Raw genomic sequence first — 26,584 nt, 5'->3', positions numbered from 1 at the left:
CCAGGCTGGCCTCGAACTCAGAAATCCACCTGCCTCTGCCTCCCGAGTGCTGGGATTAAAGGCGTGCGCCACCACGCCCGGCGATTTCCTGAATTTCTAAAGTACTTACAGGTATATTTTTTCTTGTGAGAAGGTTAATGTCATTTACATGAAGCCATTTTTGAGTTTTCAAATCAGGAAGCCAAGGTATGGAGATCCCAATGGATTCACTTCAGGTTTGACATCTGGAGCTGCCCTTGTCTGAGGTCCACTTTTTAACAGAGCAAGAACCTAGATAAGAGATTGGCAAAAAACACCATCTGAGCATCACAGTGTTACTTTTTAAAGGGCCATTGCCCTAATTAAGGTCTCAGGTGTGGTAAGCCTAATGTATTTTCTGTGTAATGCATTTCTCACTTTTCACAGTACTGATATATATCTAGGGCCAATAACAATTAGAAACACACTTCTGATGTAGGCTGTTGCTTCTCGTTTGAAAAAAATAATCATTTTTGTCCATTTGTCTGTGCCCATTTCAGTGTTGTGATTTAGCTGAGTTTAAGGACAGCAGAAAGATCCTGTTGCATCATGACCCTCAGTGAACACCGAGTTAATTCTCACCTGAGATGCCATTTTGACAAAGGAAGGGGCAGCAGATAGAGACTGGGGAAGAGGGCAGTTGCGTATGAGCTTTGAACATTCTGATGAGACACTACTTTAGTGGAAAGTCTTATACTTATGTTTCAGTCTCTTTAAGTATGTTCTAATTTGTGACAGGATCACATTCACAAAACCAAAAAGTTTCCTGTTTATGTAGCTAATTGTTTAGACAGTTAAAACTTTTGTAGTTTGTTATATCTTTTCAGTAAAACTGCCAATAGTGATAAACATTGGATTGATATTGTATATCTTAGATCAGATCTTCATCTGTGTTGAATTAAAACTGTTTGACATAATTTTCTGTCATGACTAAGTATGGAATTTAAAGCATACATTAGTCATATATTTTTGAGGGATGGTACCTCTGCATCATAATAAAAATGCTTTTTCTTCTTGTACCCACCATTTCTCAAAGAGTGCATGAAAATGCCTGAGTTGTTTTTGATACTATTGCTATAAATACTCAAAAGTATGATGAGAATTATGTCATAGAACTAAGTACACATTGGAGAATTACTCTGTGTGGTTGGTGAGCTAGCCTTTGGACTTGACTGTATTAGATATCTTCACCACTTATTCCATCTCTTTATAAAGCTCCTTATGTTTTCCTCTTGTATATAATAGCTTCCAGGTTTGGTAGCCAAGGGGACACTGTGTAGACTGAACTCATGTGTGTTCTATCACTTTTAAGGCAACCCTTTCTGTAATTTCACAAGACAGGCTTGAAAACCAGAAGTAACCTAACTCCAGAATTGGCAGTAAATCCCCTGACAGGGAAAAGGTGACGTACTGTGTAATAAATTTCTTTGTTGAAAAAGAGATGTTGCAATTCTGGAAACTGAAGTACCAAATGTTTCCTTTTAAATTTGGAAAGGCCTTTACTCATTACTTATCTGTCCCTGTGGACTTCTAACAGGGCTGTGTTGAAAGATTTTTTTTTTTTTTCAGATGCCCAATACTTTCAGTGAGAGTGAATGGCAGCATTTATACGATGACATATGTATTTCAAAATCATCAGTTTTCCTTGGAGATGTGTGGTATGCCATTAGTACATACTGAGTGTGGGCTTTTGTTGCTGCTGGTCCTGTGTTCCTATGTGCTGGCTGCCTGGGAATATAGTGTCCTTCTCTCTTATGTATGAAACTTTAGTTTTTCTCCTTTTGGGGATTCTTGATCTCAGAATTGAGGTTAGAACAGTTTATAGAAGAAAAATAGTCTGTCAAAACAAAAATTTGTGAAATAACGAGTTACATTTAAAAATGCTAATGTCATTTTTAGGCTCTATAAAAAGCTTACATTATATGATGGCAACACCCAGAAAGAAAAAAATAGCTTACTTATCCAGGAGCCATCAATTGCTGACAGCTGCTGCAGAAGGGGTGGGGCTTATATGTCCTACCACACCCTTACTGAAACATTGACTGGCTTGGTCTTGTGCAGGAAATTTTCAGGTAAATATTAACTACTGTGAATTCATGAATGCAACCAACCATCATGTCATGTCTAGATAATGACAGTTCTCAGCGTATTCTCTTCTATTTCCAGCTCTTATATTCTTCTTAATCCTACATTATAGTCCTTGAACTTAAAGGGGGCTTGGTACAAATGTCCTATTTCGGACTGAGCACCAAACAGTTGTTCACAACTTTAAGCAGTTGTGAATCACTGGATTGACTGCAGCTCACTGCAAAAAGAAGTTTCTCTAAGCAATGCTGAAGTCAGCACTAATCTGTGGGTACAAATGGACTTTTAGAAGACAGTTTGATCATATATCCATGTTGTAGAACATATTTAATTCTGATCCAGGGCTTCCATTCCACCTTTAACCGTATAGTTCCTAGATAAAACACACATACACACACAATCTTTATATTTACAATAAGCCTTAAACAGCATAAGAGCCTGGCAGATATCTACCCTCTATGCTATTAGACTCTACTTTTCTATCTATAACCCTGAGTTATTACTTACTGTGTTTCATCTGGGGTGGCTTAACTCTTTTTTTTTTCTTTCTTTTTTTTATTATTTTCTTTATTTACATTTCAAATGCTATCCCGAAAGTTTCCTATACCCCTCCCCCCACCTCTTCTCCCCTACCCACCCACTCCCACTACTTGGCCCAGGCCTTGCCTTGTGCTGGGTCATATAAAGTTTGCAAGACCAAGGGGCCTCTCTTCCCAGTGATGGCCGATTAGACCATCTTCTGCTACATATGCAGCTAGAGACACAAACTCAGGGGGTACTGGTTAGTTCATATTGTTGTTCCACCTACAGGGATGCAGCCCCCTTCAGTTCCTTGGGTACTTTCTCTAGCTCCTCCATTGGGGACCCTGTGTTCCATCCCAATAGCTGGCTGTGAGCATCCACTTCTGTGTTTGCCAGGCACTGGCATAGCCTCACAAGAGGCCGCTATATCAGGGTCCCTTCAGCAGAATCTTGCTGACATGAGCATTAGTATCTAGGTTTGGTGGCTGATGATGGGATGGACTCCCGAATGGGGTAGTCTCTGGATAGTCCATCCTTTCATCTTAGCTCTAAATTTTGACTCTGAACCTATACCCTTTCATGAGTATTTTGTTCCTTATTCTAAGGAGGAATGAAGTATCCACCCAGTGGTCATCCTTCTTGGATTTCTTCTGTTTTGCATAATGTATCTTGGGTATTCTAAGTTTCTGGGCTAATACCCGCTTATCAGTGAGTGCATATCTAGTGACTTCTTTTGTGATTGGGTTACCTCACTAAGGATGATATCCTCCAGATACATCCATTTGCCCAAGAATTTCATAAATTCATTGTTTTTAATAGCTGAGTAGTACTCCATTGTGTAAATGTACCACAGTTTCTGTATCCATTCCTCTATTGAGGGACATCTGGGTTCTTTCCAGCTTCTGGCTATTATAAATAAGGCTGCTATGAACATAGTGGAGCATGTGTCCTTATTACCAGTTAGAAGATCTTCTGGATATATGCCCAGAAGAGGTATTGTTGGGTCCTCCAGTAGTACTATGTCCAATTTTCTGAGGAACCGCCAGACTGATTTCCAGAGTGGTTGTACAAGCTTGCAATCCCACCAGCAATGGAGGAGTGTTCCTATTTCTCCACAACCTCGCCAGCATCTGCTGTCACCTGAATTTTTAATCTTAGCCATTCTGACTGGTGTGAGATGGAATCTCAGGGTTGTTTTGATTTGCATTTCCCTGATGGCTAAGGATGTTGAACATTTTTTCAGGTGTTTCTCAACCATTCGATATTCCTCAGTTGAGAATTGTTTATTTAGCTCTGTACCCCATTTTTTAATGGGGTTTTTTGAGTTTCTGGAGTCCAGTTTCTTGAGCTCTTTGTATATATTGGATATTAGTCCTCTATCAGATTTAGGATTGGTAAAAATCCTTTCCCAATCTGTTGGTGGCCTTTTTGTCTTGTTGACAGTGTCTTTTGCCTTACAGAAGCTTTGCAATTTTATGAGGTCCCATTTGTCAATTCTTGATTTTACAGCACAAGCCATTGGTGTTCTGTTCAGGAATTTTTTCCCTGTGCCCATATCTTCNAGGTTTTTCCCCACTTTCTCCTCTATCAATTTCAGTGTCTCTGGTTTTATGTGGAGGTCTTTGATCCACTTAGACTTGAGCTTTGTACAAGGAGATAAGAATGGATCAATTCTCATTCTTCTACATGATAGCCGCCAGTTGTGTGGCTTAACTCTTATTGGTCAACTCTCAGGACCATGTTCTCTTGAACTCACCTAACCCCTGGCAGCTTCTTTCTCCTCCATTCACCTTCTCTTCCTCCTCGTGGTCATCCTCTGACCCCTAAGCCCAGGAACTCTAAATCCTGTCTTTGTCTCTTTTGCCCAGCTAATGGCTATCAAATCTTTATTTACCAATCAGAGATAATTTGGGGTCAAGTTCACACCATGCAACTTGGTTCTATGTGCAGATTCTTTCCTCTCTGAGACAAGCAGGTCTTGGGGGCCCAATATTAACATCAGAATACCCCTGCTTTTTAGGTTATTTAAAACAACAATATAAGACAGTTTGAATTGCTGTACATTGTGTGAGTGGACAATGCTTTCCCCCAAGAAGACATAAGTTATTAAGTGAAACTCTCCATGCATAGTTATTCAGAAAGGACCACAGGTCACCAAAACAATATAGGCTGTTGCCATTGCTCTTGATTGTCCAGTACAGAAGAAGGCACAATACACTTTGGTTCTGAATTATAGGGAACATAAGATGAAGCTATCTAGTTTTCATAGTGGCTTAAGGTCCTACACAGGGTGCTGGGGAGAAACTGGTTTTACTTAGTGCTGGGCCTTAAATGCTGCAATACTGACCTGTCAGACAAGGTCTCCCTAGTGCAATAGAGACATGAAGGCTATTGAGGTAACCAGTGCTGCCTGATTACTGCCAAAGTCTGTTTCGCATGAGGGAATTCATGCCTGGTACCAAAAACTTGGTCAAAAGTTTATGGTTCAGGAGGTCCTGAGTGTGAAAGAGGACCTATTAATGTTGTTTTGCTAAAACAGGTATCTACTGATTTATCTAGTGGGTTGACTAAGTCAGGTGACCATAGTTAAATGCCCATGCATATGGCTTCTATATTCTGTCTCCGTTTGTCTGTAGTTTATGTAGCAATACTAAGCTGGTTTTTATTACTGTGGTTCTGTAGTATAATTTGAAATCAGTTTTGGTGATAATACCTCCAATATAGCAGAGGTTTGTTAGCTTGTTTGTTTGTTTTGTATCTAGAGGGTGTGTGTGTGCACGCATGTGTGTGCATGTATATCTGTGTTCACATGAATTTTGTTATTTTTCTTTTCTATTTTTATCAGTAAATGTTTTTTTTAATTAGATATTTTCCTTATTTACATTTCAAAAGTTATCCCCTTTCCCAGTTTCCCCTCCAAAATCCACCTATTCCATTCCTTCCACCTCCCCTGCTCACCAACCCACCCACTCCCGCTTCTCTGCAGTTTGTGCTATTCAGTCAGCACACTGGCATCCAGGCCAGCTGGCATTGCAGTTGTGTGAGTTCTCGGTAGGCAGGCAGAGTCTGATAATCTTTGTAGAACTCGGAACTATAGAATTGTAAGCTGTTAATATAATATACTTGACCTAGGAGAAAGTAGCTTAATGATGGATGGATGGATGGATGGATGGATGGATGGATGGATGGATGGATGGCTAAGAGTAAGTGAAGGTCAGGCCCACACTTGAGAGACTAGTAAGTAACAGACAAGTCTGCAGACACTTACCCTGGTCACTGATCTGAGAGGGGATTTTTGAGGCATACCACTAGTGTTTATTTTGTAGAGTCCTCTCCTAGGGCTGGATTTCATTTCTAAAAAAATGTGCCATTTTAAAATGGGGACAGTGTCATTTCTTCCTTTTGAAACATATGCATTTTAAAATTTTGTTTTGTTTGGGTGTGGTTATTTGAAAACAATGTCTTATAACCTGGGATGACTTGAATTTGCAATGTAGTGAGCTGTCTTTGAATTCCTGATTCTACTGCCTCCACCTCTCAACTGCCACCCTGCTCAGCTTTTTATCCTTTATTTCCCTTTTTCTTCTTATTTTCTTCTTCCTCTTTTGTTTTATTATATCATCTTACTGCAGTGCTTCGCATCTACAGCATACTGCTGAAGAGAAGTGATAGATACAGACAGTAGTTAGACTTTCATTACCGACTAAACATGTTGACAATAGTTTTTGTAGATGCTCTCACTTTCTTGAAATTGACAATAGAATTTATAGCTGAATCATATACAAATGTAATTGCTTTGGTAATGAACACAACTATGTTTAATTTTATCAGGAAACATAAAGGACTTTTTATGATATGTCTTCTTCTGATATTAACAATCACTAATTTTATTGCCTGATCAGTTATTATTTTAATAAGTGATGTAATCTAATATCTCCTTCATATATCATCTTGGATACTTCTATAGAAAAAAATTTGAACCTTCTATGTATCCTATAGGAAAGGCAGGAAAATGTTTGAACTTTTTCTTTCCTGTATCATATTAAGACTAGCACATCAAAATTGACTAGCACGTTTTTTAAAATTATATTTTTTCATGTGTGCATAAAAAATATCCATGTGTTGAGATCAAAGGATGGTTTGTGGCAGTTGCTTTACTCCTTCTACCATGTAGTTTCCTGAGGTCAAACTCAGGTCGTCAGTCTTAGCCTGAAGCACATTTACTCACCAAGCCATCTCAATGGCCCGTCACTAATGCTTGTACAAACATTATATATTCACTTTTCAATCAGCTCTCATGTTTATTGATGATGAATAAGCACATTTGTTCCTTCCTTCCTTCATTTTGAGATAACTAATGTAATATATGCTGGCCTTTAGTTCACTGTGCAGCTGAGGGTCAGTTTGAGCTACTGATCTTCCTGCCTCCACCTTTTTTGTTTTTTAAAATTAAATACTTTCTTTATTTACATTTCAGATGTTATCCCCTTTCCTCCTTTCCCCTCTGAAACCTCCCCCCATCCCCCTCCCCCTCCCCCAGCTCATTAACCCACCCACTGACATTCCCCTACACTGGGGCATCGAGCCTTCTCAGGACCAAGGGCCTCTCCTCTCATTGATGTTCAACAAGGCCATCCTCTGCTACATATGCAGCTGGAGCCATGGGTCCCCTCCATGTGTACTCTTTAGTTGGTGGTTTAGTCCCTGGGAGCTCTGGGGGTACTGGTTGGTTCATATTGTTGTTCCTCCTATGGGGCTGCAAACCCTTTCAGCTCCTTGGGTTCTTTCTCTAGCTTCTTCATTGTGTATCAATAATGCTTGATTCTCATCATACTAATACTACCCAGAAGAGAACTAAGTATTGTATCAGTTCTCATTTATGTACAGATACAAGGCTGGGGATGGAAGTGTAGCTCTGCGGTTGAGTTCTTCCCTAGTCAGAGTTTTATCCTTAGCGTTGTCCCAGCAAACTGTTATTTAGAAGTGGTGTCTGGTTGGAGAGATAGCTCAGTGGTTAAGAGCACTTAGCTGCCCTTCTAGAGGGCCTGGTTTGGATTCCCAGCACCCATATGGCAGTTAAGTACTGCTTGTCTGCCACTCTAGTTCCAAGGGTTCTGACAGCCTCTTCTGGTCTCTGACCCCCAGGCATGCACATTATGTATATATTTAAAAGAGAAATGAACAAACTTTTAAACAAACAAAAAGTGATTGCTTAATGCTTAACTTAGCTATTCTAGTCCGAGTTTCATTTTAATCGTTAAGACTCCTTTGTTGACATGTGTGTTTCTGTGTTATGCATATTGCAGAAAGTTGTGCCTAGTCCTGCTGATGGCTTTTAGAAACACTTTGTGAGCTCCTTCTGCAGGTAGCTGAAATATACCTGTCTTTTAGGTTCACACTTAGATCATGATACCAGATTCAAATATTGAAAAGTTTTCTGGTAGAAAGGAAACTGCTTCCATCCAAGAAATTTTTTACTAGAACTCACCAGTCCTTAAAATAAGTCTCTTTTGACTTTACTTCACAGTAGCTACTGCCATAAATCTAATGTTCATTACTCTTTTTATGTATTTACATTTCAAACGTTATCTTCTTTCCACAGTATCTTCTTTCCATGTTCCCCTCCCCCAACCCTCCTATCACATCCTCCCTCCTCCTGTTTCTATGAGAATGCTCCCCTCCACCTTACTGCCCTGCATTCCCCTACACTGGGGAATAGAGCAACATGCCTGAGCCTACTTGCACTAAATGAGTCTTGAGTGTTCCAAGTTCATCTCACAGTCAAAACTCCCCCCCCCCTTTCCCCATCCCTCCTTTACTCCTTTTCCCTCACTCCCTTCCATCCTTTTCTTTCTTTATTTTATGTGTATGAATGTTTTACATTCATGAATGTATGTGCATCATGTATGTGCCTGGTGCCCACAGCAGTCAGAAAAGGGTGTCAGATCTGGAGTTACAGACAGTTAGTTGTAGGTGCTGGGGACTGAACCTAGGTCTCCTGTAAGAACATGTATTTTTAACTTGCAAATCATCTTTCTAGCCCCCAAATATACTTTTTCTTTAGAATGACATAGAGGTTTTATTTCTGAAAGCTGTATGAACATGAGAAGGGCTGTAAGATGTGAGAGGGCTGTTTTCCTCTGTCTTCTCCACATTGTTGGTATATGACTCTCATGAACAACAACAGGTAGAGAGATTCAGACTGTACCTGGATGCCTCCGTTTCTTCCCAGTCACCCAGGAAGTGGAGAATCAGAAAGAAAATGGTAAACAGCTGCAGGTCCTCCCCCCCTTTTTTGAATGAGAGGCTAAGCTACCCAACATGATGATTTGTAGTTACTCATTAGTGGGAGTGAGACAGAACCCTAGGTGCGGAATCTATATGCCTGTGTTACATACATTATTCCTCTGAAAGAGGGGTTTCCTTTATTTCTACCTGTTTTCTTTTGAGATTAAACAGAACTATGCTTCTTTATATTGAATTGAATCTCATAACTGAAATTACTAGAATGTTTGCAGAAGTCAGTTTATTCCCTCACTGAGTTGTCCTGCTACATAACTACTTGTAACTTGTGCAAAAGGGGGTTTTATGTTAATGAAACAATCAAAGCTTTCAGTATTGCTTTTCCTCAACCGTGTTTTTCTTGGACTTGTAGGATGTGGAGAGCATCTTGTGCGCACCATCCTGGCTAGAGAATGTTCACATGCTTTACAAGCTGAAGATGCTCACCAAGCTCTGTTGGAGACTATGCAAAACAAATTTATCAGTAAGTGGAATGCTGAGACAAGGACACCTTGTGAATGTAGAGAATTTCTCTGAGATGTGTACACGAGGAATCAGGTTTTCCACATATGCCTGTAGACCTTCAGTTAATATTACTTGTGAGCAGAAATTCTATCACAGTAGCTACTACAGTATGATATCAGCAATTTAACTACTTTAGTGTCTAGATTCTGAGACCTTATCTAGCATTAAAATACCAAGCACTAGAATAAAATTCTGACAAAGAAATTCAAGGCACAATGTGCTATATAGCTTATTTGAAATACAAATTGGATTCATTCTTTTGATAAAGTCAAGGTTGTATCCTGCACATTTTATTGCCATGTCCACTGTCCAGTATCAAGATGGAATCCTGCCTGGACTTTTTCCGAGTCGTCTAACTAGATGCGCAGATGTGTGTGTAGGGGAATAATCTGAGATTGGAGGAAGGAAATTTCCTTGTTGGTTTTAGTTGAGGAACACACCAGAGAAAATTCTGGGACTTAGGTTTTGAGACAAAATAGATGGTGGACTCCTGCTCTAACCAGGGTTTAGAAATCATACATTAGATTATATGGGTGAAGGATAAAATGAAGAATTTCTAACTGATAAGCAATAGCTCTAAGATTAAAGAAGACTGTTTGCTACTGTGCTGGCTAGTGGTTATGTCAGCTCGACAGGCTAGGGTAATTTGAGTAAAGGAAACCTCAAGTGAGAAAAATGTCGCCATTAGATTAGTTCTAGGGATACCTGTGATGCATTTCCTTATTTGATAATTGATGTAGAAACGCCTAGCCTATTGTGGACAATGCTACCCTTGGGCAGGTGGTCCTGAGTTGTATATAAAAGGAAGCTTAGCAAGCCAATAAGCAGTGTTCCTCCATTGCCTCTGCTTCAGTTCTTGCCTCCAACTTCCTGGAGTTCCCGCCCTGATCTTTCTTAGAGACTGGAGAGTTATACACTGAGAAAATCCTTTTCTTCCCAAGTTGGGTTACAGTGTTTTATCACAGCAATAAAAACCCTGAGACAGGTACCCTGGGGATGAAAGTTTCTCCAGAAGAACACACTTGGGGGAATTTACTATCCCATTTGAGAAGATGTAGCTTGGCCATCAGAGAGCTGAACTTTGCTGGTTGGGTCAAGATAGGCTCGATCTGGACTCAGACGCAATGGGTCATGCTCCAGAGTTCAGGAAGGACAGCAGATGCTGAGCTCTGGGTGACTTCTGTGCCCGTGTCAGTGAGGGTGAGGTTTTCAGAGCATGTAGGTTGCAGACGACATATAGAAGGATTGTCTGCTTGGCAGATGATGCACTGGGATGCAGGAGCTTGTTGAGAGAACCATGGGTGACAATTGTGTTCAGTCTGTTGAACTCTAGTTCTATTTGAGAGCTATAAAAGAATTTTCACTGGGCCTGGCTGCATGGTCCTAAATGTATACTTTCTAGATCTGCAGCTGAGGCAGACTCCATTGGGTAGCCTTGGACCCACACATCCAACCCCACCTCTCTTCCCCAGTCTGTGCTGGCGGTTATTAAAAAGGGTCCACATTACAGCTGTTTATCTTTTCTCATTTTAGTGGTTGGCTCACCTTGCTGCTAATTACATAAGCACCACATTAGCTCCTTGTCTTTGTATATTCATATATATACTTATTGCTTTGTACTGTTCCTTTTCTGATGATACCTGGATTTCAGGAAGCATCTGTGTTCTGGGGTACTGTTGGGAGAAACAGTCTGTTAGCCAGTGATTATTGATTTGTTCTGTAATTTTGTGTAAAATATAAAAGAAGTCCTCGGACTAGAGACAGCTGGCCCTCTTTATTTTTTGTTTCATCCATTGGGTGTAGCAAGTTACGTAAGTGGTTTTCTCTTTTTTAAGATCAAGAACATTAGGTAAGAGGAAATTTAAAAATTCCTTGGCCATGCTAAATTCTCATGGTTTTCTACTGGAGTCAGTCTATAAATCTAAAATTCTTTTTAATCAGATGATTTGGACATGGGATTAGGAAATAAAAAAAAATTCCGGAAGCACATGTGATCATTACAAAGTACTTGGAATGAAATAAATTAGATTTAGTGGAGGCCTGGACTAAGAGCAAGGAGGTTGATTTCTTTTAGTGACCTGGTGCTATAATTACCTGCTTGTCTAAAAAAAACAGGTTCTTTTTGTTCCTTTCCTTCACTGTAGAATGAGGAGGCAGATCTTCAGGATCCCCAAAACTCCTTCATGTTCCAAAAATGTACTCGATCCTTATATATCAAATAATATACCAATTTTAAAAAACCTATATTAAGACTTAGCAGTGATACCAGGTTCCTGTCTAGAGTGGCATGGTTGAAATCTTTTCAGGCTGATTGAAGTAAGTTAATGATTACTTTTTCATCTTGTGGAAATATGAAATTCTTTTTTTTTTTTTTAAAGACTTATTTATTTATTTTACAGCACACTGTAGCTGTCTTCAGACTCTCCAGAAGAGGCTGTCAGATCTTGTTACGGATGGTTGTGAGCCACCATGTGGTTGCTGGGATTTGAACTCCGGACCTTTGGAAGAGCAGTTGGGTGCTCTTACCCACTGAGCCATCTCACCAGCCCCGAAATATGAAATTCTATTTTTACTTTTCATGTAATTTTTACAAAAATTGTAAAAACCAATTTAAAGATTACCATTGTAACATCAACAGAAAAGTTTTATATAATAACCAAGTCAGAAACTCCAGTTTGTTCATCTGAAGCTCCTTCTTTTTGTTAGGAAAAAAAAAGCATTAATAAAAAGTTTGTCTTCATAGTCTCCTATCTGTTAGTTATCTCCTTTATCAACATTTTAAATAAGTATGTAGACACAATAATATAATTTAAATATTCACTTAAAGGCCTTCCTTTCCCCTAGCCCCCACCTTGGTCTCATAGCCACAGCTGACCTTAAACTTCTGGTCCTCTTTCTTAGCCTCTCAAGCACTAGATTATAGTGTACCACCATACCTGGTGACTTAAAATATCTTGACACTCCTTATATGTCTATATAACAAAATTAATAGCTAAGTTAATTCATGTTTCTGTAATGAATTCATTTCTTTGCAGCATATCTATTAATTTTATATAATGTATTTTGATCATATCTATCTCCTTCCCTAACTATTCCCACACCCACCATCTTAACTCTGGGGTCTTCCCTGTGTTGTGGTCCACTATGCTGTATAAAGGAGTCATGTAAAAAGTCCTTTAGTGTATGGTGCTTCAGGCTGGGAGAAGCGCTTTATAACACAATGTTCAGGAGGGATATGATGGTTAGTGGGGCTACAGTTGAGTTTTCTTCTTCCCCTTGGTTGTTTAGACTTAGATAAAACCACACAAATTTAGGTTCTGGTAAAATTAGAGTTTCTCCAGGGGTGAAGCCTTTGAAGAACAGAATGCTTTTATTGAAGTTAATAGATAACTTATTCTTGCTTTGATTTTTTTAAAGTTAGATTTGCCTGACAGTTATTGATCATATTTTCACAAACTGGTTGACTGTATGTATGTCTTAAATTTGAGATATATCTTAGATATATTGCTCATTTAAAAATCAGATTCTCTTGTGGAATCTGGTAGTGCAGGCCTGTCATTTTTGCTCCTTGGGAGGCTGAGGCACAGTGCTCACCAGCTAAAGAGCAGCTTGAGCAAATTAGTGAGATCTTGTCTCAAAATAAAAACCACAAAGGTGTGACTGCGGCTCAGTAGCAGATGCCTGCCTGCTGGGGAAGACTGTCCTTCATCACAATGACTTTTTTTTTAATTGGTTATTTTGTTTGTTTACATTTCAAATGTTGTTCCCCCTTCCAGGTTTCCCCTCTGCAAACCCCCATCCCAGCCCTCTTCCCCTTTGCCTCTATGAGGATGCTCCCCCACCCACCTCTCCATTAGCATTCCCTTACACTGCAGTATCAAGACAGGACCAAGGGTCTCCCCTCCCATTGATGCCAGATAAAGCCATCCTCTGCTACATATGCAGCTGGAGCCATGGGTCCCTCCACGTGGACTCTTTGTTTGGTGGTTTAGTTCCTGGGAGCTCTGAGTGGTTAGGTTAGTTGATATTGTTGTTCTTCCTATGGGTTAGCAATCCCCTTCAACTCCTTCATTCCTTCCCCTAACACTTTCATTGGGGTCTCCAGGTTCAGTCCTATGGTTGGCTGTGAGTATATGCATCTGTATTGGTCAGGGTGCTGGCAGAGCCTCTTAGGGGACAGCTATATCAGGTTCCTGTCAGCAAACAGTTCTTGGCATCAACAATAATGTCTGGTTTGGTGTCTGCATATGGGATGTATCCATAGGTGGGCTGGTCTCTGAATGGCCTTTCCTTTAGTCTCTGTTCCATTTTTTTGTCTCTGCATTTCCTTTAGATAGGAATTCTGGGTTAAAATTTTTGAGATGGGTAGGGGGGCTATCTACTGGAGATGGTTCTACGGGTTCTATCTCCTCTTTGTTGGGTATTTCAGCTAATGTCATCCCCACTGGGTCCTGGGAACCTCTTGCTTCCTTGGCATCTGGGACTTTCTAGTGGCTAACCCCACATCCATCCCCATCCCCCACTGCTACATATTTCTGTTTAATTTTCCGACGCTCTATACTTCTCTCCTGTCTCTTCCCATACTTGATCCTGCCCCCACTTTTCCCTCCCCCTCCTCTCTCCCTTCCAGGTCCTTCTCCCCCTTTATCTCCAGTGAATATTTTGTTTCCCCTTCTAAGGATTCAAGCATCCATACTTTAGTCTTCCTTCTTCATATGATTTGTATGATTTGAGAGTTGTATTGTGTATTCTGAGCTTTTGGGCTACTTTTAAGTAGGTGTCTGTTATTACAGAGACACCAATGTGAGAACGGGCTCTAATTTCTGGAGTTTAGGCCTATGAAAGTGTAGGTATCCTCCTATGACTGGAATTTAACCTCATGTCAGACTTTTCACAATGAATCTCCAGCAACTACAATATATCAGTCACATTAACTCAAGTTATTCCTTCTTTGGCACTGGTTCCACAGGTGGATTCTGCTCTGTTTAGGGCAAGCAGTTCTATCACCTCATTTCTCTCATGGATCAAAGATGGGTTTTGATATTTTCATTTTGTTCAGTGTGATTGGTGATGCTGATTGTCCACCTGGCAGAATCTGTAATTCCTTAGGAGACAAGTTTCTGCTCACGCCTTTGGGATATTATCTACATTAGGTTAATTGATATGTGGAGTCACACTGAGCTGTGGGTGTCACCATTCCATGAGCCAGAGTCCTGAACTGACTTAAGACAAAGGAGAAAGTGAGCTGGCCATGAGTGTTCATGTCTGCCCCATACCTGGGTCTACACTGCAGGCCGCTGTCTCAAACTTCTGCTACTGTGTCTTTCTTATCGTGAGCTCTCATACTGTTATGTAAAATAAACCTGTTCTTCTTTAATATGCCTCTGTAATCAATAGCCTGGGCTGTCCTGGAACTCACTCTGTAGACAGGCTGGCCACAAACACTCAGAGATCCACCTGCCTTTGCCTCTTCCTCTGCTGGGATTAAAGGCATGTGTCACCACCAGCCAGTCCATTAATTTGCTTTTGATGTATATTTTAACTCTGCAATATGAAGGGTAACTTATGCATTCAGCTTTTCACTAGCTCTTAGGACACAGAGGAGGCTTCCACATTCCTTAGATGCCAGACTGTCCTCTTTACACTCTATTTCAGAAATATTGATCATTTAAAATACAGATATCTATAATTAAAAACTTGCTTGAGTTTTGTCATTTTTTATTAAACCAATAAAATTTATTTTAAAATGTACAACTCAGTATTGACACTTTTTAAGTCATCAAAATAATTTATAATAGTTAAATGCCTCTTAAATATACATGATATCTTCTGAAGCTAAAAGTAATATGCACTCAAGCAGTTTTTAAAATCAATTTGGAACATTAAACATGATAGAAGTAGAAAAAAATCTCTATAAAATCTTTATAAAGTCCTCTGTGAAAGGAAATTATGACAAGTTCCTGAATAGACAGAAACCATTCCATCTCCAAGGGAGAATACACAGCGTAACTGTGCTTTCATAGAATGAATTGGGTAGTGCTCCTTCTTTTTCTATTTTGTGGAATAGCTTGAAGAGTATTGGTATTAGGCCTTTGAAGGTCTGATAGAATTCTGCACTAAGCCCGTTTGGTCTTGGGCTTTGTTTGGTTGGGAGACTTTTAATGACTGCTTCTACTCTTTAGGGGTTATGGGACTGTTTAGATGGTTTGTCTGATGGTATTTGTTATTTGTCTAGAAAATTTTCCATTTCATCCAGATTTTTCAGTTTTGTTGAATATAGGCTTTTGTAGTAGGATATGATGATTTTTTTGTATTTCCTCAGTTTCTGGTTGTGATAATCTCCCTTTTCATTTCTGATTTTGTTAATTTGAATACTGTCTCTCTGCTCTCTGGTTAGTGTGGCTAAGGGTTTATCTATCTTGTTGATTTTTTTTTTTTTTTCAAAGAGCCAGCTCCTGGTTTTGTTGATTCTTTGTATAGTTCTTTTTTGTTTCTATTTGGTTGATTTTAGCCCCGAGTTTGATTATTTCCTGGTGTCTACTCCTCTTGGGTGAATTTACTTCTTCTTGCTCTAGAGCTTCCAGGTGTGCTATTAAGCTGCTAGTATATGGTCTCTCCAGGTTCTTTTTGGAGGCACTCAGAACTATGAGTTTTCCTCTTAATAGCACTGCTTTCATTGTGTCTCATACGTTTGGGTGTGTTGTGCCTTTATTTACATTAAATTCTAAAAAGTCTTCAGTTTCTTCATTTCTTCCTGACCAAGTTATCATTGAGTACGGCATTCTTCAGCTGCCATGTGTTTGTGGGCTTTCTGTTGTGTAGTGCTATTGAAGACCAGCCTTAGTCCATGGTGATCTGATAGGATGCATGAGATTTTCAATCTTGAATCTGTTGAGGCCTGTCTAGTGACCAATTAATTATATGGTCAATTTTGGATAAGGTACCATTAGGTACTGAGAAGAAGGTATGTTCTTTTGGTTTGGGATGAAATGTTTCATAGATATCTGTTAAATCCATTTGGTCCATAACTTCTGTTAGTTTCAATCTGTCTCTGTTTAGTTTCTGTTTCCGTGATCTGTCCATTGGTGAGAGTGGGGTGTTGAAGTCTCCCACTATTATTGTGTGCGGTGCATTGATCTTTAGTAGTTTCTTTTATGAATGTAGGTGCCCTTGCACTTGAAGCATAGATGTTCAGAATTGAGAGTTCTCCTTGGTAGATTTTTTTTTTCCTTTGATGAATATGAAGTATCCTTCCTTGCTTTTATTTGATATTAGAATGGCTACTCCATCTTGTTTCTTGGGATCATTTGCTTGAAAAATTGTTTTCTAGCTCTTTACTCTGATGTAGTGTTTTTCTTTGACACCGAGGTGCATTTCCTATATGAAGCAAAATGTTGGGTCCCATTTATGTATCCAGTCTGTTATTCTATGTCTTTTTATTGGGGAACTGAGTCCTCTGATATTAAGAGATATTAAGGAATAGTGATTGTTGCTTCCTGTTATTTTTGATGTTATTTTCATGTTTGTGTGGCTATCTTCTTTTCTTTGTTGAAAGAAAATTACTTTCTTGCTTTTTCTAGAGTGTAGTTTCCCTCCTTGTGTTGGATTTTTCCATCTATTATCCTTTGTAGGGCTGGATTTGTGGAGAGATATTGTGTAAATTTGGTTTTGTCATGGAATATTTTGGTTTCTATGGTAATTGAGGGTTTGGTTGGGTATAGTAGCCTGGGCTGGCATTTGTGTTCTCTTAGAGTCTGTATGACATCTGCCTAGGATCTTCTATCTTACATAGTCTCTGGTGAGAAGTCTGGTGTAATTCTGATAGGTCTGCCTTTATATGTTACTTGACCTTTTCCCCTCACTGCTTTTAATATTCTTTCTTAGTTTTGTGCATTTGGTGTTTTGACTGTTATGTGAGGGGAGGAATTTCTTTTCTAGTCCAAACTATTTGGAGTTCTGTAGACCTCTTGTATGTTTGTGGGCATCTTTTTCTTTAGGTTGGGGAAGTTTTCTTCTATAATTTTGTCGAAGATATTTATTGTCCCTTTAAGTTGAGAATCTTCACTCTCTTCTGTACCTAATATCCTTAGGTTTGGTGTCTTGGATTTTCTGGATGTTTTGGGTTAGGAGCTTTTTGCATTTTGCATTTTCTTTGACTGTTGTGTCAATGTTCTCTATAGTATCTTCTGCACCTGAGATTCTCTCTNCTCTCTCTTGAATTCTGTTGGTGATGCTTGCATGTATGACTCTTGATCTCTTTCCTAGGTTTTCTATCTCCAGGGTTGTCTCCTTCTGTGATTTCTTTATTGTTTCTATTTCCATTTTTACACCCTGGATGGCTTTGTTCAATTCCTTCACCTGTTTGGTTGTGTTTTCCTCCAATTCTTTAAGGGATTTTTGTTTCCTCTTTAAGGGCTTCAAGCTGTTTATCTGTGTTTTCCTGTATTTTTTAAAGGGAGTTATTTATGTCCTTCTTAAAGACCTCTATCATCATCATGAGATGTGATTTTAAACCAGTCTTGCTTTTCTGATGTGTTGGGTTATCCAAGGCTCACTGTGGTGGTAGAACTGAATTCTGATGATGCCAAGTAGCCTTGGTTTCTATTATGTTCTTGCCTTTGCCTACTGCCTTCTGGTTATCTCTGTTGTTAGCTGGTCATGCTGTCTCTGACTGTGGCTTGTCCCTCCTGCAAGCCTGTGTGTCAGTACTCCCGAGTACTCTCTGGGAGGAATTTGGGTACAAAACGCTATGGTACAGGGTCAGCTCTGATGTGCAGAGGAAACTGGAAGGATCCTGTGCCCAGCTGTTCCTTGGTTCCTGTTTCCTGATGGCTCAGGGTGGGTCCCTGTTGAGGCAGGAATTTAAGCAGAAGTGGTGGTCTTACTTGTGCTCACAGGTGAGTCAGCACTCCTGGGAATACCAACTCTCTCCTGGTGGTATTTGGGTACAGAGTGCTGTGGTACAGGATCAGCTCCAGGCACAGACATAAAGTGGAAGGAGTTTTGTCTCTTTTAAGACGAATGGTTTTATTTATTCTTTGAGAATTTCATACAATGTATTTGGATAGTGTTATTTCTCTTCTCACAAGTGTTCCTCCATTTCCCTACCTACCCATTCTCTTAAGAACCAAAGCCAAAACAAAACAAAACAGAACAAAACAAAACAAACAAACAAACAAAAGAGCTCAATTTACGTTAGCCCACTACTCCTCACATGGGTGGAACCTGCCCACCCATGGTGGTTAATATACATAGTGTCATGGTATTGAAGAAAACTCCCAGAACCTTTCAATTTCTGAATAACTTCTTGTCTCTGGGTAGGATTTAGTGCCCATTTCTCCCTTTCCATGCTGGGATTTTGTCTAGCTTGAGCTTGTGCAGGTCTTATGCGTGTGGTCACAGTTTCTGTGAATTGATATTTGCATCTATTCTGTTGTGTCTGGAAAATGCTGTTTCCTTGAAGTCACAGTCCTTGGCTCTTTAAACCCTCTGTCTTTCCTTTTGTATAAATTCCCGAGCCTTGTGAGTAGGGTTTGATAAAGACATCTCACTTAGGGACAAGCATTTCAAAGTCTTCTCCACATGTTTTCCAGTTGTGGGTTTCTCTGTTAATTACTGTGTACTGCAAGAAGCAGGTTCTTTATTGAGGGTTGAACAAGGCACAGTTTTGGGAGTAGAGTGGTATATAGCAGGATCTCTCCAGGAGTTGTTTCATTGCTATGTGCATTTAGCAATAGTAGATTTCCCATGAGAGCTATGACTTAGCCTCATTATTTGGTCTCCTTAACAAGATCAGGTATGGGCCCCATCTCATGGAGTAGGGCTTAAGTCAAATTAAATATGCCTGGTTACTCCTGACTTCCATGCTACTATTCCACCGCTGGGCATATCATACATGACGATCATATTATGGCTCACGGGGTTTGTGGCTCAGTGTGGTAGAGAACTCTTCTCCTCTAGTGGATATATACCAGCTCAGCACCGTGAGTATTATTTAGTAGGGTTAAAGCTTGCACTTGAGTACCAGCTAGATTTCTTCATGTTCTATGACATAAGTATATGTTGTTTAATGATAGGATCTTACCATCAGGTCATGGAGGGTAAGCAATAGCATTGGCATAGCCTGTAATGTTTAAGGGGATCTATGGGACTCCAATGGCCAACAGCTGAAAAAGAGGTAACCCATTCCTAGCACAAATGATTTTATTTGGTAGCATACGACGTATTGTTGGGGTCCTATGCTTCCCATTATGTGGTAGCTCCATATACATTCCTTTAATATATTTATTTGGTGACCCTTCTACAGTAGTAGATTTCCGTGTGGCTTTTCACAAGACCTTTAGTGTTAGTTATGCCTTACCATATCCCTCTCTCTTCCCCGCCATCCCATTCCCTAACCCATTTAATCCTCCTGTTCCTATTTCTCTTTATCCCTTTACACCACTTTATACCACTAGGAGCTCAGATCTCACTTCATTTCCTCAAAGAGTAATGAGAATCCCTAACTGTCCCACTGCTCTTTCTACCTGCCTAGTCAGGTTTAAGTTTCTTCTTAGCCCTTGTTGCTTTATTGCATGTTTGAATATTTGACTTTTAAAAATTAAACTTATAATTCAGTACAATTTTAACATTCAGTTTCCACTTAAAGATACAATGTGGGAACCTGTTTATTTATTCCTTAATTTTCTCCAGTGATAACCTGTTACAAAACTAAGACATTGCTATTGACACAATCCACCAATCTTCTTCTTTTCACTTTTGAGATCTACAGTATAATTATAGCATTTGTCCCTTCTGTGTCCTCCTTCCAGCCTCTCCATATATCCCTCCCTGCTCTCTTGCAGATTTATGGTCTGTTTTTCACCAGTTGTTACAATACACCAGTCTTACTTAGTTTCCATACTTTTATTTGGATTTGTATTTAATTCTCTGCAACTGTTTTGGTGATTGTTCTGCAGCTGTAGAGAGATACCATCACAGCACAAGCACCTCTTAAAACAGAAAGCATTTCATTGGAACTTGTTTACAGTTCAGAGGTCTAGTCCATTATCATCATGGCAGGGTAGCATGTTGGCACACAGGCAGACATGGTGCTGGAAAAATAGATGATTGTTCTACATCTGTATCTGCATGCAGAAGGGTGAGAGGAAGGTAGTGGTCCTGGCTTGGGTTTTTGAAACCTCAAAGTCCACTACCAGTGGCACACTTCCTTCAACAAGCCCACACCTACTTCCACAATCTTTCTAAGCGTTCAAATATATGAGCCTATGGGCCACTCTTATTCAAACCACCATAGCGCTTTTTTGTTAGGGTTGAAGACATGGCATCATCCATGCTAAGCATGTGTACTTCCATGTAGACACACCTGTTTTTTTTTTTTTTTGAAGGCCTATGCCTTGAAACTATGTTAAAACTAATGTCAGTATTTTCTTATACTGTAATCTAACAATCTACCTGGAGGTGTGTTTTTCCATTTAGCTGGCACTAGTTTTTTATGTCTCTACTAATTAATTAGAATTAAGCTTAAATTTGTTTTTCGGTTTTAATATGATTATTGAAAATGCTCAGTGTGTGGTTAATGAAATGGATAGTGACATGTTCATCATTGTGCTTCTATTTAAGCAGAGATGCTATTCAGTGAAATAAACATGTAGAATTTTTACACACAGGAAGGGAGGCGGGGAGAAGAGGGGAGGTTGAGAGGAGAGAGGTGGTTGATTGTTTTTGTGTTCAGGTGTATTTGTAATGTCCATATTACATACGGGATGCTTCTTCTGTAGGCTGATACTGACTTTGGAGGAAAGGTAATCTTTGGGGTTTTAAATTGAAATGAAACTATGTACCATCTAGCAAAACTGAAGTTATAGAAGTGTTTTATGGATCTTGAGAAATTAATTAGGGTTATAACATTAAGTAAACAATGACTTAAATTTATTGAAAGAATAAAAATGTTACTTTCAAACATATTTTCTATTTGTAAAAATTACAACTTAATAAGGAGTCAAGTAAATGTAGAAGCATGGAGAAATGTTTGTTTTCCGTATCAAAAGGCTATCATCTCTTCCACAATCTTCAGGTTTGAAAACGAATGTGACTTCTGGAATTACAGCAAACAAGTAGAGTGATAGTGGACTAGATAAGCCAGAAATAGTAATCAAAGACTTGACTCTGCACCTGCTATTGCAAGTGCAAAAGCTACTTAGCACCAGAGTACTTGTTTGAAGGAAAAAGTAAATTCCAACTTGTTTAAATCACGGTAGGCCTAATTTCCTGTTGTTGCTAAATGCATTAAAAATGTTCCCTCATGTGAATTGAGGGAGGGTATGTTGCATATCTGTTTTCTCTTAACCTCTTTATTCAGATATTCTTTGATATGGTTGTTTCCATGGCAGCCATCATATTTGAAAATATTGTTACTTGACAATGTACTATGGAGACCTAAGCTAGTAGCTGTTCTAGCTTCACAACTAGGAATACTGAAGCATATTGGTGATTTTTGATGGTGATCATGTGGCTGACTGAGTTGTGGTGAGCCCAGCATCTTGAGAAAGTATTGTTCTCTGTATTGCTAGCCAGGGAAAAACATGACAAATTAAATTTATTCACATATTGTACTAATAGTACATGGTTATTATAAAGCACTTCATATTTCTCAAAGAGTTTTCAAGTATACTCTTTCCACTAATCTTTTTTAATTTTCAAGTGGTGGAAAACTCAGAACCAAAGGTTTTTCAGTTTTAATATCATTATTTAAAGTGCTTAGTGTGTGACTAATGAAATGGATAATGAAGATTTAGCACACGTTCATCATTATGTTTCTATTTAAGCAGAGATGCTGCTCAGTGAAAAAAACACGTAGAATTTTTAAACACTCAGGGAGGGAAGGAAGGAGGTAGAAAAGAAGAGAATGGGAGGAGAAAGCCTCCTGGAAAACTCAGAACCAAAGGTCATGTGTCAGTGTAGTGTCCTCTACCTAGTTCAGTATAGAAAGCTGTACCCACAATATCTCACAATATGCGAAAGTGTGTGTGTGGGTTCAGGCGTGCACACACCTGCATGTGTTCGCTCATGCACATGCGTAGTAAGTACTCTCCCATATCTTTCATTCTTACAGTCCCCTTTAACAGGGGAGAAGCATATAATATAGATTCCCATTTTGGGTGAGGTTGACCTTGTCTCTCTGGGACAGAGTAGTAGCCTGACCTTGCTGGCTAGATCAGGGATGAGCATGCTGCCCACATGAAGCTACCCAGCAGTCTTCCTTTGGCTTTTTTGCTAGACATACATAAAGCAAGCATATTTCCTTCTGTTTTGGTTGCCTGTATTAGAATTGACTGAAGGTTTCCTATATCCCCAGAATGTCAAGATATCTGAGGAAGTAAGTGTTCATTTATTTTGCATAGTAATATGATTTTGATTCCCATATTATTTGCTTTGTGTTAGTGTGCTGTAACTTTTATCCTAGTTTTGAATTGGGTCTTTCTCTTCTTTTCTGACTTCAAATAACCCATATAAATGCAACAAAATGTAATTAAAGCAAGTAGCGGATGTTTGTTTTAGCATGTTAGTTTTATCCTTGTCAGAAGACAGAAGAAACTACACAAGAGAACTACATCTTATTGGAAGACACAAGATAAGTTTAAATCTCCATCTGCCCTGTGTCGGCTTTTAAGGACTCTTCATTTCCTAAAGCCACCCTCTTGCTTATGTACTGTCCAATGACATATGCACTGTCATATTATATCTGTACTGTCCTCTTACTTATGTATGGTGCTATTACATATGTACCATCCTGCGTTTACATATTTGTTCCCTCAATGATTAGGTTTTTCATAGTATGCAGCCTGTGGACCTCATTTTCAGTCTCTTCCTCTGTTATGGACAAGAAGATAAATTTGCTTACAAGTTGCCTTGTTTATGTGTTTTCTTCCAGTTACATGCTTTTGCTTTGTTTTTTCCTCATTATAAGTATTTTTTTTCCTTTAGAGTTGGTTGAAACTTATCTTTCCAGCCCTGTATAAATTAAAGCACAACTGACAAACCAACCTGCTCATTTGTTACCATGTGTCAAGATATGAATCCTTATTTTTCACCTTTCTTTTTCTTTCTAGATTTTCTGAAATTTTTAAGGTTCCACTAATTTAGCATTTTAATTTTTTAATTTGGGTACTTTCTCTAGCTCCTTCTTTGGGGACTCTGTGCTCTGTCCAATGGATGACTGTGAACATCCACTCCTGTATCTGTGAGGCACCGGCAGAGCCTTTCAGGAGACAGCTTTATCAGGCTCCTGTCAGCAAGCTCTTGTTGGCATCTGCCATGGTGTCTGGGTTTGGTGGTTGTTTATGGATGGATCCCCAAATGGGGCAGTCTCTGGATGATCATTCCTTCAGTCTCTGCTCTGAACTTTGTAACTCCTTCCATGTATTTTGTTCCCCCTTCTAAGGATTCTGAGCTTTTGGGCTAATAATCACTTATCAGTGAGTGTATATCATGTGTGTTCTTTTGTGATTGTGTTACCTCACTTAGGATGATATCCTCCAGATCCGTCCATTTGTCTAAGAATTTCATAAATTCATTGTTTTTAATAGCTGTGTAGTACTCCATTGTGTAAATGTACCACATTTTCTGTATCCATTCCTCTGTTGAGGGACATCTGGGTTCTTTCCAGCTTCTGGCTATTATGAATAAGGCTGCTATGAACATAGTGGAGCATGTGTCCTTATTACAAGTTGGAGCATCTTCTGGGTATATGCCCAGGAAGGTATTGCTGGATCCTGTGACTCATTTTCCCTATCTGCCAGTCTTAAGAAATTTATGATGTTATTCTGTAGTTCTTCTTTTTATTTTACTTATTAGACACAGTGAAAGGTTTCCTGTAGCTGTCTTTTGCTATGTTGGGGGATTTCCTTTCTTCCTTTCTACCCTTTTCTACCCTTTTTCTTCTCTCCTTTCAACCCCCTAACACTAGATAAGAGAGAAAAAAGGACAGAAGGGAAAGGAAAGAGATCCCTGAGTAAAGTCAGGGGCTGAAGGGGGGGGGCATGTTATTATTAGACTACTTCCTGCTGATTAGAGGTATTAAGTTCCTTGGGGCAAGTTTGGTCTTCGCTCTCAGGGATATTTAATTTTTTCTTGTTGTTTCCTCTTTGTGCATGGTTACGTAACAAATGGCAACCAACAGCAACCCACCCCACCTCTTGGGGTTCTAGCATTTATATCCCCTCCGAAAAGTTCCCAGATTTTCAGACATTACACAATTGCAGAAACTGTCTGCAGCTGGCAAAATCACACCCCTACTAGAGCATGAGGCAAATCATAGTCAGCTGCTGTGGACAGTCCAAAGCAGCCCCATGTCTCACACCTGGGATTAAAACAAAAGCATATTCTTATATTTCCATGTTTTTTAAAGAATCCAAAACTTCAAAGTTACTACTACAGTTTCCACTGACCAAGGCTTCTGAGAGAGTATGAGATATTTAATATATGCCATGAAATCAAGCAGAGCCATTAAAATTCCATAACCAAGGTGGAAAAGAATTTCAGGATTTTTATTATTTAGAAGAACAGGAAGAGGAGGAGAGAAAGAGGAAAAGGAAGGAAGGAAGAAAGAAAGAAAGGAAAAAAAGAAAGAATCCCAAAAAATATCATAGCCAGTGCTTTAAGATTAACATATTTAGGCTTTGCTAAATTAGGAAACAGGGAATTCCAGAGATTAACAGTGCCCAGTGAACCAGTAAGAAGAGGGAATAAATTCAGAGCCTTGGATCAGAGAAGGAATTTCACAAGTCAACCTCACAATGCCCAGAATTCTGGCATCCATCCTTAGTACACTGAGTTGACATTGTATCATGTTAGGAGGACATAGAAATGACCTGACTTAAAAGGGGGACTGACATCAGTAACCAACTCTCACACATTCCATGCTGGTACATGGGCCTTCTGCTGAGAAGCAGTGACTCACTTCTCTGTTCACTGAGCTGAATCCATTCAAACCTCTGCTTGCCTCACTTTTATGTTAAGCAGAATCTGATGCAGCATAATTTATCCCTGTGAGGAGGAACAGTGGACCTCCAGCCACCCTGACATGTTGTATTAAGCAAAAAAGAAAGGTGGCTGTTCAGGGAACAGCTAGCTCCATACTACCTAAGAAACTCTCCCCATGACCTTCACAGAAGCCTCCTCTGCCGTCTTTTGACCCCTTTTCCTAACAGCTACTTGGCCAAAGAACAGCCTGTTTAGTTTCTTCTCTAAAAACTGTTTTAAAGTATTTTCACCTCCCTGATAACTGTCTACTCTTTAGAAGATGAGAATGTAGGCAAGTACTCTGTGACATATCATGTCTAATTGACCCTTCAGCCTCATTTCTGGTCCTGTTTATTATGTTGGCCCTTTTCACCTTATTTTTGTTTTTCTAAATTTCCAGGTTCTTTTAACTCCTTGGGACCTTGGCATGTGCTGTTCCTTTAGCTTGTAATGGCCTCCTTTATAGCCTTTATCTTGTTCCTTTTTTCAGAAAAATCTTTTACTGAAATTTCAAACACTATGTTTTCAGAAAGGCCAATTAGCAGTGGATTCTTCTATCTTAAGTCTCCATCTTAGCCCCGATTTGATTTTCCTTGGAGCTATTTCAAGCCATTCCATGTTAAGGAGCATGAAGGAGAAGTCATAGTGCTGTCTATACACTCTTTTAGTGATAGATTACCTTTGTAACCCCTCCCTTTCCTTTTATTAGATAGGATAAAACAGTTTACATAAGTGACACTTCCAGTGGGAAGAGAAGGGAACACACATAGTGCAAAGCTCGTCATTGTGGGAACCTTGGTCCAGCAGCACTTCCTTGACTCTTTGGAACAATTAAGAGTATGGTTAGAATTCCATTAAATTTCCCTGATTGAATTGCTTGCTGTGTTCTCTGCCTGCCAAGCAAAAGATCTTGTCAAGTGATAACACCTTCTTGATGCTCTGAGCTTTCAGCCTTTCAGAGCTTCTCATGTACCATAGATATCTGGATTTCTGGTTGGCTTTTTTTTTTCCTTATTCATTCAATTTCAGGGAAGTCAGCACTCTGACCAACCAGATCAAAATGATTGCACTAGTCAGGTGTGTGCGTATGTGCGTGTGTGTGTGTGTGTGTGTGTGTGTGTGTGTGTGT

General features: G+C 39.4%; 1 protein-coding gene across 3 annotated transcripts in view; it reads left to right on the top strand.

Moving 5' to 3' along the window:
- The window catches only part of Tasp1 (taspase 1), a 232,291-nt gene that overhangs the window by 150,197 nt on the left and 55,510 nt on the right, over window positions 1-26,584 (top strand). For all 3 annotated transcript variants that reach the window (XR_003843524.1, XM_029537039.1, XM_029537038.1), the window contains exon 11: window positions 9,281-9,391. Coding sequence is in view for 2 of the 3 variants with exons in the window: in XM_029537039.1 (XP_029392899.1) it covers window positions 9,281-9,391 (111 nt within the window). In the remaining variant the exon portion in view is untranslated. The remainder of the gene's footprint in view (window positions 1-9,280; window positions 9,392-26,584) is intronic.

Source organism: Mus pahari, chromosome 3 (assembly GCF_900095145.1).
Source record: "Mus pahari chromosome 3, PAHARI_EIJ_v1.1, whole genome shotgun sequence".
Lineage (NCBI taxonomy): Eukaryota > Metazoa > Chordata > Mammalia > Rodentia > Muridae > Mus > Mus pahari.
Note: the sequence above shows the minus strand (reverse complement) of the source record. Positions and strands in the feature narration are given on the sequence as shown.